Raw genomic sequence first — 16,817 nt, forward strand, 5'->3', positions numbered from 1 at the left:
CCTGGTTGTGTACAAGAAAAAAACCTTTAAATTATTTTACACAAAACTGATTGCAATAAAGGAATAGATCTGAGTGTCATTTTGCCGAGACGAACACCTCGTAGTCGCCTTCAACAACTTCAGGCATTAACAGCAGAAGCCTTGTTGCATCTTGTTCTCTTCGCAAGCATCTAAATTTGTAAAGGTAAAAAAATAGAAATTACACTGAACAAAAAATACTGAAATAGTCTGTTTTATTTCTTCACCAAAGTAAAGTCACACATCTCAAGCTTCATTTAACAAAAAATTGAAAAGTAATGAAAAATAGCCAAAAAGCGCCAAAATGGAGAAGCATTTAAACCTTCCAAGTTCCTGCGTCATTCATTTTGAGATGAAATAAAAAGTTTTCATTTATGTGATTTCATATTCAAATTTTCTCTTTCCTTTGCCTTGAAGTCAAGAGTGACGTCATCTCCAATCAGCATAAAGGGCGCCCAGTGTTTGATGTCGCAGAACTTCTCTGATTCTCTGAGGCTTTTCATGGCCAGGTTCAGTGACTCGCTTGCTGGTTTACCTCCTGCAAGTTGTTGATAAAAGTATTTCATGAACTCAAGAGTAGCCTCGTCATCAATCGCCCACAGGGACACCACAATAGACCGAGCACCAGCCCCCATAAAAGCGCGCGCAATGCCAACTACACCTTCAGCCTTGATCTCGCCCCGGCCGCTGTGGCAGCAACTAAGCACGACAAGTTTGGCCCGAAGTTGAGCATTCAACACATCTCCAATTGTTAAAATGTAATCCTCCTCCGTTGGCACAGTAGATATTCGGTCTGGGTCAGGTGTAAGAGCAATTTCGCCAGTTTCCATACATCCGTGTGCCGCAAAGTGAACTAGGGAAACGGAACTGAGTCTTTTCAACACCTCACGTTTCGTGGCCTGTCTGCCAGTGATTGGCGAGATATTCAGAATTTTTCCGATCATTTCTACTTCTTTTTTAGCATACTGAAGCTGCTCCAAGACTTTCTTTCCCTCGCTGTTAGTAACCTCGGATACCCACGTATCTCCTACAAGTAACGCACCACTGCTTTTGTGATAATCATCTGGGCAATCGGCAATGAGTCTAAGACTTGTTAACGATGGAGCGACTCGGATTGTGAACGATTCACACAGGTATTTAGAATTACCATCCTTCAATGCAGCGTAAGGAGCTATCCACAGGGGTCCATCAGGAATAATGAGTAGCTCATCCCCTTCAATCAAGTCCGCCACCGGCTTCATAACGATATCATACAAAGTGCTCAAGCATCCGTCTTGTTGGACGTGAGGTTGAGGCTTGGCTTCTTTGGTTTTTTCATCCACTTTCGAACGGCCCTCCCTCAAAGCATCTAAAGATCGATTCTCGCATCTCACATTACAACGAACACCAAGTTGTGTATAGACACCGAGCATGAACACCTCAAAGGACAGGCTAGATCCACTATTCTCTGAAACAAAACCTTTGAGTTTACTTTGTCTTAACTGAACTTGTTTTCCTTCGGACACAACCCAAAGATTGACGTTGGCTCTGTCCACTGCCTGAAAGACAGTGTTTGATGGAACGTTTTTTAAAACTGCCCAATCTTCATCTTCTCCCTTGTAGTGACTTGCTCCACCACAAAAACTGGATTCCATGAGGTCGGTCAGAGCTTGAGCTCGTCCTTTCTCAGCAACAAATAAGGCTTCATCTACATTACCTTGTTCTACGAGAACTCTCCACAAACCCGTATACGCCACTTGATGCTGATTTCGAAAATTAACTTTCCACTCATCTTTAGATATTAGAAGTACTCTCAAGGAATTGAATAAGTTTATGCTAGCTTGGTAATGTTTAACGGCTTTTGGCAGTCCACCTTGCAACTCAAAAACGCCCCCTAATGAAGAGTAGGCCATTGCCTCCAAGGATTTGTCTCCTACTTCTTTAGCTATTATAAGATCTAGGTTGTGGTACTCTATGGCTTTTTTGAAATCACCTAGACTAAAATAAGCATTGCCAAGACTGCCATAAGCAACACCCTCCCCATGCTTGTCTCCTACTTCTTTAGCTATTTTAAGATGTAGGTTGTGGTACTCTATGGCTTTTTTGAAATGACCCAGACGGTGATTAGAAGTGCCAAGATTGCCATAAGCCTTACCCTCCCCATGCTTGTCGCCTACTTGTTTAGCTGTTTTAAGATGTAGGTTGTGGTACTCTATGGCTTTTTTGAAATCACCTAGACTAAAATAAGCATTGCCAAGACTGCCATAAGCACCACCCTCCCCATGCTTGTCTCCTACTTCTTTAGCTATTTTAAGATGTAGGTTGTGGTACTCTATGGCTTTTTTGAAATCACCCAGACTAAAATAAGCATTGCCAAGATTGCCATAAGCACCACCCTCCCCATGCTTGTCTCCTACTTCTTTAGCTATTTTAAGATGTAGGTTGTGGTACTCTATGGCTTTTTTGAAGTCACCCAAACGGTGATAAGCATTTCCAAGATTGCCAAAAGCGTTACCCTCCCCATGCTTGTCTCCTACTTCTTTAGCTATTTTAAGATGTAGGTTGTGGTACTCTATGGCTTTTTTGAAATCACCCACACGGCCATAAGCATTGCCAAGACTACCATAAGCACCACCCTCCCCATGCTTGTCTCCTATTTCTTTAGCTATTTTAAGATGTAGGTTGTGGTACTCTATGGCTTTTTTGAAATCACCCAGACGGTGATAAGCATTGCCAAGACAACCATAAGCAACACCCTCCCCATGCTTGTCTCCTACTTCTTTAGCTATTTTAAGATGTAGGTTGTGGTACTCTATGGCTTTTTTGAAATCACCCAGACTTAAATAAGCATTGCCAAAACTGCCATAAGCAACACCCTCCCCATGCCTGTGTCCTACCTCTTTAGCTATTTTAAGATGTAGGTTGTGGTACTCTATGGCTTTTTTGAAATCACTCAGACGGCCATAAGCATTGCCAAGACTGCCATAAGCACCACCCTCCCCATGCTTGTCTCCTACTTTTTTAGCTATTTTAAGATGTAGGTTGTGGTACTCTATGGCTTTTTTGAAATCACCCAGACTAAGATAAGCATTGCCAAGATTGCCATGAGCACAACCCTCCCCATGCTTGTTTCCTACTCCTTTAGCTATTTTAAGATGTAGGTTGTGGTACTCTATAGCTTTTTTGAAATCACCCAGACTAAAATAAACATTGCCAAGATTGCCAAAAGCGCTACCCTCCCCATGCTTGTTTCCTACTTCTTTAGCTATTTTAAGATCTAGGTTGTGGTTCTCTATAGCTTTTTTGAAATCACCCAGACTAAAATAAGCATTGCCAAGTTTGCCAAAAGCGTTACCCTCCCCATGCTTGTCTCCTACTTCTTTAGCTATTTTAAGATGTAGGTTGTGGTACTCTATGGCTTTTTTGAAATCACCCAGAAGGTGATAAGCATTGCCAAGACTGCCATAAGCAACACCCTCCCCAGGCTTGTCTCCTACATCTTTAGCTTTTTTAAGATATAGGTCGAGGTACTCTATGGCTGCTTCTTCCTGATTATAGATATCTATGACTTTCTTGACATCACCTGAAGTTGCACTACCATGGTTATGACTAACAGGATCTTTTTCCTCCATGGACTTTTCTCCCACTTCACTGACAGACTGAAGTCTTAATGACAACAAGATCCTATTGTTTTTGTCAATCTTTTTTATGTTAAGGGCTAAAAATGTGGAAAAAAACAAAAAAGATTATGTTTCTGATCATATTGATATGTAATAGTGCATTTTAACGTTTGCGTGCTTGGTTCCCAAATCTCTGAACAAGAGCCATGATTAAGGGTGACCTTATTATGATAAAAACATTTCTGCTTTTTAAATGCAAACTACTTTGTTATTAAACAAACAACAGACGGATCGAAACCGACCAATGACTGTTAACAAACTCTACACGAGTCTTCCAGCCAATCACATCACGGCTAAACAGACCAATCACGTTCAACAGACCAGACTTTATAACATCATCGACTGACAACTACTCCTCACTTGACTCTGAAGATGACTACCGCAGAGATAGTCGAAACTTCAGTCACCAACAACAGTTCTTTTCAGAACTACACTCACCCGGACGATCACACTACACGAACTACTTTGTTATTATCGTTTCTAGATACTGGTCTCTATCACAACAAAGTCAACTTCAGCCTCACTCCAAATCAAAGGCTTGGCAACTAAGTACACAACTATAAAATGGCCCATTAGGAGGGTATTGCATGAAAGGTAGATGATTTATTAACATTCAGTCTTAAAGTCAGTTATGAAGTAAATCTACACTTCAAAAAATGTTTTCTCTGTGTGCAGCCTCAAAATTTAACGCGAAATATCTAGATTTAATCCCTAGTTTCCAAAAACTGAGCAGCACTTGCTCAATTTTTAAATTAATATAGCTTTAACATCAGACAAATGTTTTACAGCAGTGGAAGAAATGAGTCTATAAGACAAATACATGTCTTGACCATAGGAAAGCACAACGAAAGTTTCCGAGTCTCTAAGTAGTGGAAAAAGGTCAAAGGCAAGAAAATCTGCATAAGATATGTAAACATTACTGAGCTTTTTGTTCTGGCTTGTTTTAGAGAGATCATCATCTAAGAATATTAGTCTTCTTAACCTTTAACTCGCGTGAGTGACCAAAAGAGAATTTCTCCTTACAATAGCAATACAATATCAATCAGATAAGTGTTGAGAGTAAAAAAAAAAATTATCAATTTGAAAATAGTTAGTTGATGCAATACTGAATTCTCTGTACTAACGTTACAAGAATTTTATGGTTGACAGTAAGGATAATTACAAATTTGGTCTGAGAAATTAAAGGGTTATTTAAACTATTGTACCAGTTATTGGCATGGAGAGTAGAACTAAGTCAAATTGGCTAAAAGGAGTAATTTCATTAATAAGTCATGAGGCAATAACTTCTCCTATGTTTTTAATCACACACACTTAAAGTATATGAGCTGACAAGTTCCCATCATAATTAATACCCTTCTTTGTATTTTCTCCCTTGAAACATCAAATCATGGAAACTTTTTCCATTATACCCACGGTTAAAAATGAAAGATTCCATCAAAGGATACAGCTAGTCCCTTATCACACCAATTGATTGCTTCTTCAAATCTCTTCAATTCAACACAAGCAGTGGCTCCTGTAGGCAACAACACAAAGAAGCATACTATTACTGTAGCTCAATTCTGAGAAAAGAACCTGAAACCATTGAAATCATTACAGACCAGAAGAAAAAAAAAAGACAAAACAGAACAATACAAAAAAACTAAACGGAAAAGAATAAACAGGCCCTATTAGGTTTCAGCTAAGTTTATTTAGCTTTACAGACAACTGAAACTTCTAAGAACACTTAAATCGGGATCAACAACTCCCACAAAACACTAAAAGTTAGGTAAGTCCTTATCCTTCTTTTCAAAACAGCTAGATAGTGACTTAAGAGCGTGTCCACGAGAGCACCGGGCAGTCGTGCTACATGCCATCTCACCGATGTCAGTTTAAAGAGTCTACCCCAAAACTCGAAAAAACAGACTGGTTTCTGAAGATTTTAGATATATGAAAATTCACTTATTTGCACTGCGGTGGAAAGATGAAATTAGAAGATCCTCGCAGCTAAGAACACTACTGAAACTAGTAGTTGTAAGTAGGACCTGAAAAAAATTTCAGGCCCGTACGGGATTTGAACCCATGACCTCTGCGATACCGGTGCAGCGCTCTACCAATTGAGCTAACAACAGTAGTGTTCTTAGCTGCGAGGATCTTCTAATTTCATCTTTCCACCGCAGTGCAAATATGTGATTTTTCGTGGTACGGGACTGAAAATTTTTTTTCAGGTCCTACTTACAACTACTAGTTTCAGTAGTGTTCTTAGCTGCGAGGATCTTCTAATTTCAGACTGGTTTCTGTTTTGATTTTTTCCGGGTCGAGATAGACCACCCCCCGATTTTTCTTGGTTTTCACCAAGGAAATCGCTTCAAATAGGTAAAATGTATGAAGCTCTGCTGCGATGGTATTTAACCGATTACTTTGAAGATTTGCACACATATTTTTACATTCTTAGTTAATGGCCGCCGCGAGTATCAGTCAGTTTGATCGACGGCTTGTCAATCAACGGAGGCAAATATACGATGGTGTTTTTAGACTTTTCGATTCATCTAAATATTTTACAACTTTGAGGTCAAATATCTCCCGTTGCCAGAAAGCTACAACACTAATCTTAACTACCCTTTATAACCCATCATTTCATCTCTGAAAATCAGCAAAAAAATCTTTGGGCGATTCCGTATTTTTGTCTTGGATACCTTTGAAAATTTGCGACTGTGACAAGTTTCTCTCAAAACATTCATTAGCCTATACTTTGATCGTCTATTATCATTATCGCACAGTTTAGAATAAGGAAATTGTAACAGGAGAGGAGATTTTAAAGTCACATGTCGTCTGCTTGTTGACGTACAAGTTCCCGAGTGTAACAACTTCGGCTTTTCCATACCGCGAATGACGGGAAACTCTGCCCCCCTTTTTTGTTAGGAAATATCAATAGCCCCATAAATTCATTAACTACGCCATGTTTCCAGAAAATAAGACTGGAAAATGTTTTTTTTCACTTTCCACCATCAAGAAATTCCACGTATAGGAATGGTATTTGTAGGGTCACTGCGTGACCTTTTATGAGAAGTAAAAATTGTTCATCTTTTTTTCTCAAGAAGACACTTCTAGAAAGATCCTAATCCTTCTGTTATCTTATTTTCCTGTTTTTTGACTGCAAATATCATCTGCACATCAGCAGAAATATTGGACAAGATGGCTGCCGTGCCTGCGCATTTCGTCCATAACGGCGTACAAATAATATAAGAAACTGTATAAAAATGTGTAAAATTTCTAAAATATAACAATCAGGAGCTCATGGTCCCGTCTGCTCTCGATCGAGACATATTCAGTACTGATTCTGCTATTAATCAAACCTCACAGCGACTCGATAAATAAAAACCAGTTACTTCCCGAGCCAGTTCTTTTGTCATTGATTATTGACCTAGGTCGCCATACAGTTCTTCCAAACCCGTCGTTCTCCATCCCAAACACTCACCTATTACAGGAAAGTGCATCAGTAAAGTCAACTGCTCTCGATCGAATTGACTGCTACAGAGTTCGAAGCGTCCAAATATCCTGTAAAATTGCCATTTCCTCTCATCAAAAAAGTTCCCAACGCGCCAGAATATCCCTTATTTTCCATGTTGAGTAAGTGACGAGACGCCATGTTGAAAACTATAACTGAAATAGTTAAACACGAGCAACGCTGATCTTCGAATCGTCGGCCATATTTGTTTATGTTCTTGCAGGGAAATAAATTAGTTCTCGGGTTAATAATTTCGGACTAAAAATATGCCAGGCATTGAATGCAAATTCAGTAGTCTTAGCGCGAAAATTTAATTAAAGCAAATCAAAATTCTAACATCATGTCATCGCTCTGCCTTGAAAAATCCCAAAGATTTACTTGCAGGTCTTCTCTTCTTTTTCTTTTCATCAAATAGAAGATCTGCGGTGCTCAAATTGTATAAGTCATGGTACGAAACACTCTTCTTTGCAGATCGAGCCGTGATCGCCGCCATATTGAATTCTCTTGATATTCTATTGTTCCGGAGTGTAATACGATATACCGCCGATAATTGTTAGCGGGCTCGAAATGTCCTTGATTTCTGGCGATGTTTGCTATTATTTTCGCTGATTGTCATGGCCTTTCCTGTTTGCACGTGCGAGCTAGTTCATATACAGGACTCTTTCGAGTTTCTCTGGCTGGTGTCAGGCTTATGTGTGTAGGTCTGGTTCAAAAGATATCTGCACGCTGCAACACGGGTTCCTATGTTTTCTCCTTTTTCTTTATTTGTATTTTCATTCGCTTGCTTGCATTATCACGCATTTATGTTTTTTTTATTCCCTCAGCACGTTCCCTCAGATTAGGAAGTAGGCCATGAAAAGTCAATATTTCTTTCACTATTTGTTTCAGAGAACCCCCGTCATTTGTGACTTTATTTCTCAAGAAAATGTGTTTTTATTTGCTATTTATTTCCATTAGAACATGACACTACGTCCTGATTAGTTTTTTGTCTCGTGACTCCCAAAAACTGTGTTTGCGACAACATCAATTGAGAAATCAAAGGCAATTACGCCTGAGAAATTCGCTTGTAGTCTTCTATCCGCAGAAGGCAACTCCATATAATGAAACGTTCTAAGACCTCTGCAAACTAGAGACATTGGGTGATGTTGAGGAGTGAAATATTTACACTAAATCTATGACCCTCAAACGGATCACGTACTCGTACATGTAACTTCCGGAAAATGTCACGCATGTATAACGCCGTAGGCGCACCTGGCGAATTCTATCCACTGGCTTCAATAGCAAAGAGACAACTTATTTACTCTTTGTATATGAACAAGCTTATTTACCCTACTTGAAAAAAATCCTTGATAAAGTCTACTATTGTCAGACGAAACGCGTGGGAGATAAATTCAAGTTTTTACTTTCTTAGTTCGTGCAGTGATGCTCACTAGTTTGTTCCGTCAAAAATGCTTTAAATGTGAAGTCACGTCGACCTAGACAGAAAAACTAAGCTCACCCTGTCATAATCAATGGTTTGATACCGTAAGTACCAATTTAGGTACATCATTGGGCTTTGATAACAATGATGAAAAAAATGTGCGTTTTTAGGAAAATTATTTTACTAGAGGGCGATGTCGCTTACCTTGGCGCGTCTTGACTCTGGCCGTCGAAAATTATCGACGTGAACTCCATGAAATTCTAGTCAAATGTTTTAAAAACTTTGCCTACCCTTGATTTGCACGCAGAAAAAAAAGGCAAATTCTGAACGGTATTTCAAAACATGTTATTCAATAGTCAATTTATGAACTGTTTCCTAGCAGCCCGAGGAAAAAGCAAAATTGAAACAACCGGCGAATCGGTCAAATGAATTCCAATTTCTTCGGCAAGGAGTTGATAAGTTCATTTTTCCTGGTAAATTTAAGTGGGGGTCATTTTTTTGTGACAGCGGATCAAAGATAGACATCTCTGAAACGTCTCTGAAACTCTTTTTAAAAAGAGTTTACACTTCCGGTAATATTCTCCTCCTTCTCGTAACAGCGCAACAGACATTGTTAATCCTATGTAGTGTAGGTGTATCAGTTGTATTACGTCTTCATAGTGATGTCACATAAGAAATCGAGTGTCTAAAAAGCCCTCAATTCAATCTAACACTTTAATTGATAAAGTCAAGATGGTGCAGTTGTCTTGTTCATTTGCAACTAACTGTAGAACCAAATGTTATTTTTCTCGCGCTGGCCAGGGACGGTAACAGCTCACACCTCTAAATTCGTGGGTATACAGCTTTAAAAAAACATTTGAGAGACGTCGATGTATCCCAAACATGCTTTTTGTCCGAGATGGAGCTTATTCTAGCGCGTATTGGCTTATTTGGAGATTACGAAGGCCGCGATTTCACGATGTACCTCAAATATCGTGTACAACTTGGTGTGAGATTCAGACCTTCGGGTTCGTAAATGCCAGTATCCTCCTCATAAAAATCGGAGACATAAAGTGAGAGAGAGATGAATCTGCAGATGGCAGAAGAAATCAAAGCTGGTGGCGAGTCTTCCTGGTTGCGGCAAGGTGACTGTAAACCTAAATAGAACGCGTACTGTAGCTGCTATCTTAGAGTCGGCAATGAATAAGGAAGAAGAGCAAGAAGAGCGCTTATCTGAACATCAGTTTTCCTAACTGTTGATTTGTGACTGAGATGAACTTTATATCATATGATTGTTAGGGATACGCAGGTACTGTAGAGGCGCTCACATAGATAGAGGTGGGCGATCCTCCCTCTGACTTAAGAACTGCGACAAGTTTATAGCGCAGACCAACTGGCACAGTTTGAAGCACCTCAGGGTCTCACTAGGCTCGTCACATTAGAAACCTTCAGCAAACTAATCGTAGAAGCTGGTGGTTATCAGCAACGTGCACAGATTTCTGAACGCGGGTCATCGCGAGAGCTATACCCAATCCGTCATAGACGGAACAAGAAAGCGAGATATTCTTGCTAAAAGAAGGATGTATCAAGACGTTTCAGTCATTGGCTGCCATCCAAATGTACCCTGACAAAGACAAACACAATGGGGCCGACAAAAAAAATTCCGCCTAGGATAAGATCAAGAGGAAATGGACTAAGACCGGCTCGCCATTCTATAGGGGATGGCTACGTTCAAGGTCGGACCTCAGGTAAAAATTCTGACGAACAATCCTTAACTAGCCGAGAGGACTTTGGATGGGCTCTTTGGAAAACACAAAAAACAGCCACCTTTTCTCAGAAAGCAGAGAATTATCTCCTAAACGTGTGCTGGACAAGGGAGGAAACTAGTAAGGCAACCGCCTCTAATGTGATTTCCCAAATATCGAGTTTAAGAGACGACACCAGCCAGAAATGTTGTCTAAGACTGACCGGTTGATACAGCAGGAAATCGCTCGATACTTCAGCCGGGTTTATTGATGAGGTCCCCCTCTGTAAATATGAATAAGGACGGAGAGGCCAATGCCAATGATCTAGCTTCAGAATTCGAAACTGACCGAACAAGGCAGAAAATAAGGAGAGACCTTGCAAAATTTAGACGAAAGACTGCAGGAGAGGGTAAAGCTGCTATTAAGCTAAAAAAAGAAGACACTTGCATCTCACTTTTGTCTCATGTTTATTGTCTTTTCTCACGAAAACAACTGGCTATGTCTTGGGATTTCATAAGGGAAATTTGCAGGAAGGCTACTCGTCAAATTATCACTGGCTCAGATTCTTATATCTTACAAGTCACGCAATTAAACGCCGGCAACACTCGATCTAGAGAGATGTAGATTGATGTGTAGTAATAGAATGCTTGAAAAAAATATGCAGATATTTTACGATCGAAGCAGGCAAATAATCATAGAGATCTGCAGATTATTCTGAAATTGTTATCTAGCAGACAGCATGAACAACGCGCTTGAATAATTCCTACTAAGAGTCTTCGGGTCACACAACAGATGTTAGCTTAGCGGAGTTCTGCATGGAAATGTTCGATGGCGGTAAGTGACAACGACAACACTATTTTAATTTTATTTTCGGGATAGAAGCACAGTTTTTAGTCCGATAGAACTATTGATATTTGCTCTCGAGCGAGAGCGCAGAATTTCTCGTCTGTAAAAGCCGAAGTTGTAGCACACTGGAAAAATTAGTAATATCAACCAACACGCAGCAAATGAAATAAAATGAGCAATGATGATGTTTAACAATCATGTTATAGACTAATGAATGTTTTGTGCCGTACAAAAGCCATATCTGCTGATTTTAGCAAATCTTCAAAGTAATAAACGACTGAAGAAAGAACGCTACGATTTTCCCATTGATTTTTCGTTTACATGCATCTCTCTAAACGTGAGATATTCCATTCCTACAAAAAATCTCGAAAGCTTTTCACATTTTTCACCTTTCTTGATCAATCATCTTGTATAAAGAGCTAAAAAATGTAGGTTTATTTTGTCAAGTGACCGCCTAGAGCAAGAATTGCGTGACAGGTGTAGTTGAGAGAAACTTGTCACAGTCGCAGATTTTAAAAGGCATCCAAGACAAAAATGCGGTAGTGCCCAAAGATTTTTTTGATGATTTTCAGAGATGAAATGATGGGTTATTAAGGGGAATTAGGATTAGTGTTGTAGCTTTCTGGCAAAGGGAGATATTTGTCTAAAAAGTCTAAAACCAAAGTCACCATTGTATATTTGCCTCTGTTGATTGACAAGCCGTCGATCAAACTGACTGATACTCGCAGCAGACATTAACTAAGGATGTAAAAATATGTGTGCAAATCCTCAAAGTAATCGGTTAGATACCATCGCCGTGAGAGCTTCATACATTTTACCTATTTGAAGCGATTTCCTTGGTAAAAACTAAGAAAAACCGGGGGTGGTCTATCTCCCCCCGGAAGAACCAGAACAGAGACCAGTTTTGTCTCTTTGAGTTTTGGGGTAGACACTTTAAACTGCCAAAGTTTCATTGAAATCGGTGAGATGACTTGTAGCACGACTGCCCGGTGCTCTCGTGGACACGCTCTTAACATATCTGACACCTGTGACTCATTGGACTTAAGGAACTAAAATATTCATGCTGAAATTTTGCTTTGCATTCCGCATTGAGTTCTTCATACCGTTAAAAATAATGTTCTTATCATGATTAATGGAAATTAATGGCGTAGCAGTCAAGAGCTGGATTCAAATGTACATCAGGGTGGTCTCAACCTCTTAATTAAAGTCAATTGAGACAAGATTTAACCTTAGAGTGTTGAGTTCTTTTGTATTATTATAGCACAGCTAACATATCTAACCTCTCACAATTGCCTTGAGGAAAGTTGGATTTAACTCAATGGCTGCTTCTGCATCCCTTAGTGAATCCTGGTGATTTCCTGTTATTGAAATAAATATCTCTGATTAGCCATACATGATGCAAACCAAGTACCATTACTATAATTTTGGGAAAAACTTGTGATGCTCATTGATATCTGGCGTAAGAGGTTACTTCTTTGTATATTTGAGAGGCCAAGATAAGATCTAAATTTTTCCGGGCATGCATTCAAAATTATCACCTTTTTCAGAAAACTACTACTGACAACTCAATAGCTTCAAAATAGAAAAAAATGCCTATTAAAGCTCTCATCATCTTACCAAGTTTAAAATGTGCAATAGCCCTGTTGTTGTGCAGTTTGGCCTTCAGTTCTTTCTCATTGCAGTTCATTTTAATTCCTTTTGTGTAAAAATGAATAGCATTGATGAAATCTCCTTTCTTGAAGGCCTCATTACCCTCATTTCTATAAACATCAGCTGTGGCTGCAAAAAAAAAAATAATAATAATTTGTGTCAAAGTCTGTGGTTGTAGTTAATAATTACCTGTGGTTGTAGTTAATTAGTGCATAAGCAGAGCTGCCAAGATCTGGAGATTTAAAATCTGCAGATTTTTCCTTTAGTGCCAGCTGCCACTTTTGCACCTGCCTGACTTGACCCATCCCCTGAAAAGCTTGGAGTAATACTGCTGAATCATTCACTAAGCTCATGAGAATAAAGGAAATGATCACCAACCTAAGAAGCATTGATCTTCAAATGAATTCTCTTTTTCAGTACCACAAGGAACATATAAAGAATAGTATGGAGAATATGGATACTGATGTTAGGGTGTCAAGGGTTAAACACCTCCATATTCAATGATATAACACTTGCACTCTACTGGAAATTGGTTGCTTGGGGGAAGTTGAAACTTTCAATTTAATGTTGCATAATATAATGGAAAGATGATGATGATGATGATGATGATGGTACTTATGATGCAAACTTACAAAATGAATGTTATATGATGATCAAATAAAGTCTTTACTTATTATAACTTTGTGTACTTGCTTTGAAATTTGAGAAAAGAAAATAACAAATATGTCATGGATCCTCTCAGTCAATGAACAGCATATTTTAATCATAGAAGAGATTCATGACTGGCCAAATATCCTTTAAGGTGGTCATGCAGTGTATTAATATCATTCTCCACATCTGCTTACATTCTTAAAACTGGTGGAATAGAAAATGTTTTAACAGTGAATGAAGCCAAAGTTGAACCTAGCTCACCTCGTAAAGTGTCCTCATCAAAATCTGGAGCATTTTCTTTGTCAGGTAAGTCTTCATTTTCAGATGGAACCTTAATTGGACCTCTTTCTTTAGCCATAGCAACTGTAAGGGGATGCTTCTTTCAAAAAGTTGCTTTTTTAAGTCATCCTGGCCTGAAAAAAAAGATGGTTGCAAATGGTAAAAAATTAGCTCAACATATTACCCAATTGTAAACTAAATATTTTTTCCCTCCTGAGAATGGGAGGGATACATAGACACAAAATCACAAGCGATTAATATTAATAGCATATTTAAAGCAGTAAAAGAACAAAAGATATATACATTGAAGAAAACAAGCATTAATATTTAAATAAACAGTAATTCACTTCCCATTACAATAAATTTCAAGATTTACCAAAGACATTGCTATGCAATTGACTGAAATAAATTGGGCAAAAATCAACATCTGTGTGTTTCAAGTTTATATAATTTGTAACAGTAGCAATTTAAATCATTCAAACTAAGAGGTGGTAGGTAGTTAGGTCACATCTGGATTTGAAAAGTGGCCCGTCCAGGGGCTGAGCTTTACTTAATCCTGGTTTCCTTACATGAAGCAACTAGGAGTATTACTACCCAACCCTGGACAGGATGCAAGTCCATTCCACCATTATCCCTCCCCCCCCCCCCTTTCACCCCCCTTGCATTTTATTAGGTTTCCCTAACTAATTTTTGCTACCCATTTATACTCCTGGGTGGAGACAGACACTGTAAGAGTAAAGTGTTTTGCACAAGAACACAATACATTGACTGGAACCCAGACCTCTTGACCCTGAGTCCAGCACAGGCCAGGCTACAAATGCAGACCTCTTGAGCGTGCGTCCACCTCACTAATCATAAGACCACCATGTCTCCGCAAGAGGAGAGAGTTTATGCTGAATTGTTTCTCATAAGAAACTAATTTTACAACGCCAAAGTAAAATTTTCATATTTGATTTTTAAATAGGGATTACTGGTCAAAACTTATAAAAGATGTATTTCATTTATTCAATTTCCTACAGTTGAGCTGATGCCCATATTTGTATAGGTGATTGTTAGTTCAACTGTTTCACTTTATCATAGGAAAGACAGTGAAATATTTACATTTATGCATGCTGATGTATGTTGAAATGGATTTCAATTTGGTACAGGTGCTGACATTTTTGCTTTATTAGTATATGTATATTTAACTAATTGTTTTTGCAGTTATTCCATATTTACATTTTCTGTGCACAAAATTAATTTGTCTTTGATGCTAACTTTAATTCTCCAAATAATCATGACTGGTTGTTTTTTAAATATCAAATAATCTTTGCTGGCTGTCTTCATGTACAAAAAAATTAATAAATGTGGAGTAACAAGGAAGTCAATTGAACTGGAATTCAAAATAGCCTGTAAGTGTATATCGCTTTTACAAAAACCACCACAAACTTCTATATAACCAGCTGATTGCCAGGGCTTTACAGAGGTATATTGGCCCAAGGTTGTAACAGAAAAGGAATGACATGGTGCCAATATTCCCCAGAACCCCTCAAGAGAGCAGGGTAATTGTCATGCACCAATGTCACTTGGACTAAACTAGTTTACAATGAATTTATAAGTTTTATAATTTTCTGTATGGTGCAATGATGGTCTATGTGGCAAAATCCTGACCAAGTAAGAACCAATCAGAACTTTACATTTATCCCAAAACTACCTTCCCATATAACAACATAAATTATCAACAAACACATACTTGGATGCATGCAGCCTCATGCAGAACTAAACCAGTTTTGATAAAAAAAAAAAACAATTGATCGGAAACATTCAGTTGATATGATTATTGATTGATCGTATGTGGATTAGCAGATGACAAAAGGTAAAACTTCACTCAGACACTAATCAATCATTACCAGTTGATGAATTGGATTCCTAAAACTCGAATGCAGTTAATTGAAAGGACTCTTGCAGTAAATAACTAGCTGAATTTGAAGAAAAATCAACTTGTCTCAATATTTAACAAGGAAATCAGTATAACAATCTAAGCTGTCTATCGAAAAGAAAAAATCTCTTTCAAACTACAGTATAAAATGATAAACATAAACACATGAAATACGCTGAAAATGTTTATCGCTTTTTGATCAAATGCATCGTAAATACGGGAGCAAATTAAGTTAATACGCACATAAGCCCGACATGAAAGCTAGTGCTAAACACGATTGTGTACATGCTCCGCATGACACGCAAACGAAACTGAAAGTGTTGCGATCAAAAGGGCTTTTACTGAATCAAATCGATAATTTGGATATCCTTTGTAACTCTCCCGAATTACTTATTTTGTCCAAGGTAAATGCCTAGCATTGCTTGCGAATTTTTGTGAATTCGACAGCTGTAACTTGTTCAAACAAGCTCAGCTTAATAAGCTTGTAACTAACACGAAGCGGCAATACAATTAATACACGCCAGAATAAAGTAAAAGTTGGCAATCGTCGTCACTTGACTGCAGGAACGTCTTTCATTGTCGGAAATCAGAGAAAGTTCGGAAAGATGAGAAACATTTGAAGGAGGAAATCTCAACTAAAAAGAATTTAAAATAAAAGTATTTACCTTACACTCAATAATCTGATACAACCATGCGTTCTTACCTCTGTCGCGGAAATGGAAGGCACCTTTGACTATTTTACGACCTTGCTTCCTCAGTCCGTCATGAAAACGTTTCAAAGGAGTCTTACTAATATGCGAGCCAGCGAGTCATGCGAGTCACGATGCGAGCCATGCGAGTCATGCGAGCCACGGTTTTAACGTAAGAAAAAACATGCAAGCCATGCGAGCCAAGGTGCGAGCCACGGTTTTTACGTAAGAAAAACCATGCGAGTCATGCGAGCCACAATTTAAACGTAAGAAAAAATTACATAACGCTGTATATTAAATGATACATGACACGAGTGACACTAGCGACATGTAGCGACGGTTTTAATTTCATAGATGATTCTAAAACGTGATGTAACTGTATTTATCTCGTGCTATTTATTTGTTTAATTATTTATTTTAAGATCTGTTATATTATGTTTTGAAAGGAGAGAAAATGTCGAAGAAAAATACCTTCGAAG

At 38.5% G+C, this 16,817-nt stretch overlaps 1 protein-coding gene across 1 annotated transcript; it reads right to left on the reverse strand.

Annotated features, from left to right (window-relative positions):
• Positions 1-386: 386 nt before the first annotated feature.
• On the reverse strand, positions 387-16,438 carry LOC149038126 (uncharacterized). Its single transcript, XM_089187181.1, has 6 exons — positions 16,353-16,438; positions 13,714-13,865; positions 12,769-12,930; positions 12,432-12,509; positions 5,123-5,190; positions 387-3,698 (listed from the first exon to the last, which is right to left on the reverse strand). The coding sequence occupies exons 2-6, from the start codon at positions 13,808-13,810 to the stop codon at positions 387-389; spliced, it is 3,717 nt and encodes a 1,238-aa protein (XP_089043307.1). The 5' UTR covers positions 13,811-13,865; positions 16,353-16,438.
• Between the last annotated feature and the right edge of the window lie 379 nt (positions 16,439-16,817).

The sequence above is a fragment of the Pocillopora damicornis genome, chromosome 11 (genome assembly GCF_964200805.1).
Source record: "Pocillopora damicornis chromosome 11, jaPocDami1.2, whole genome shotgun sequence".
Lineage (NCBI taxonomy): Eukaryota > Metazoa > Cnidaria > Anthozoa > Scleractinia > Pocilloporidae > Pocillopora > Pocillopora damicornis.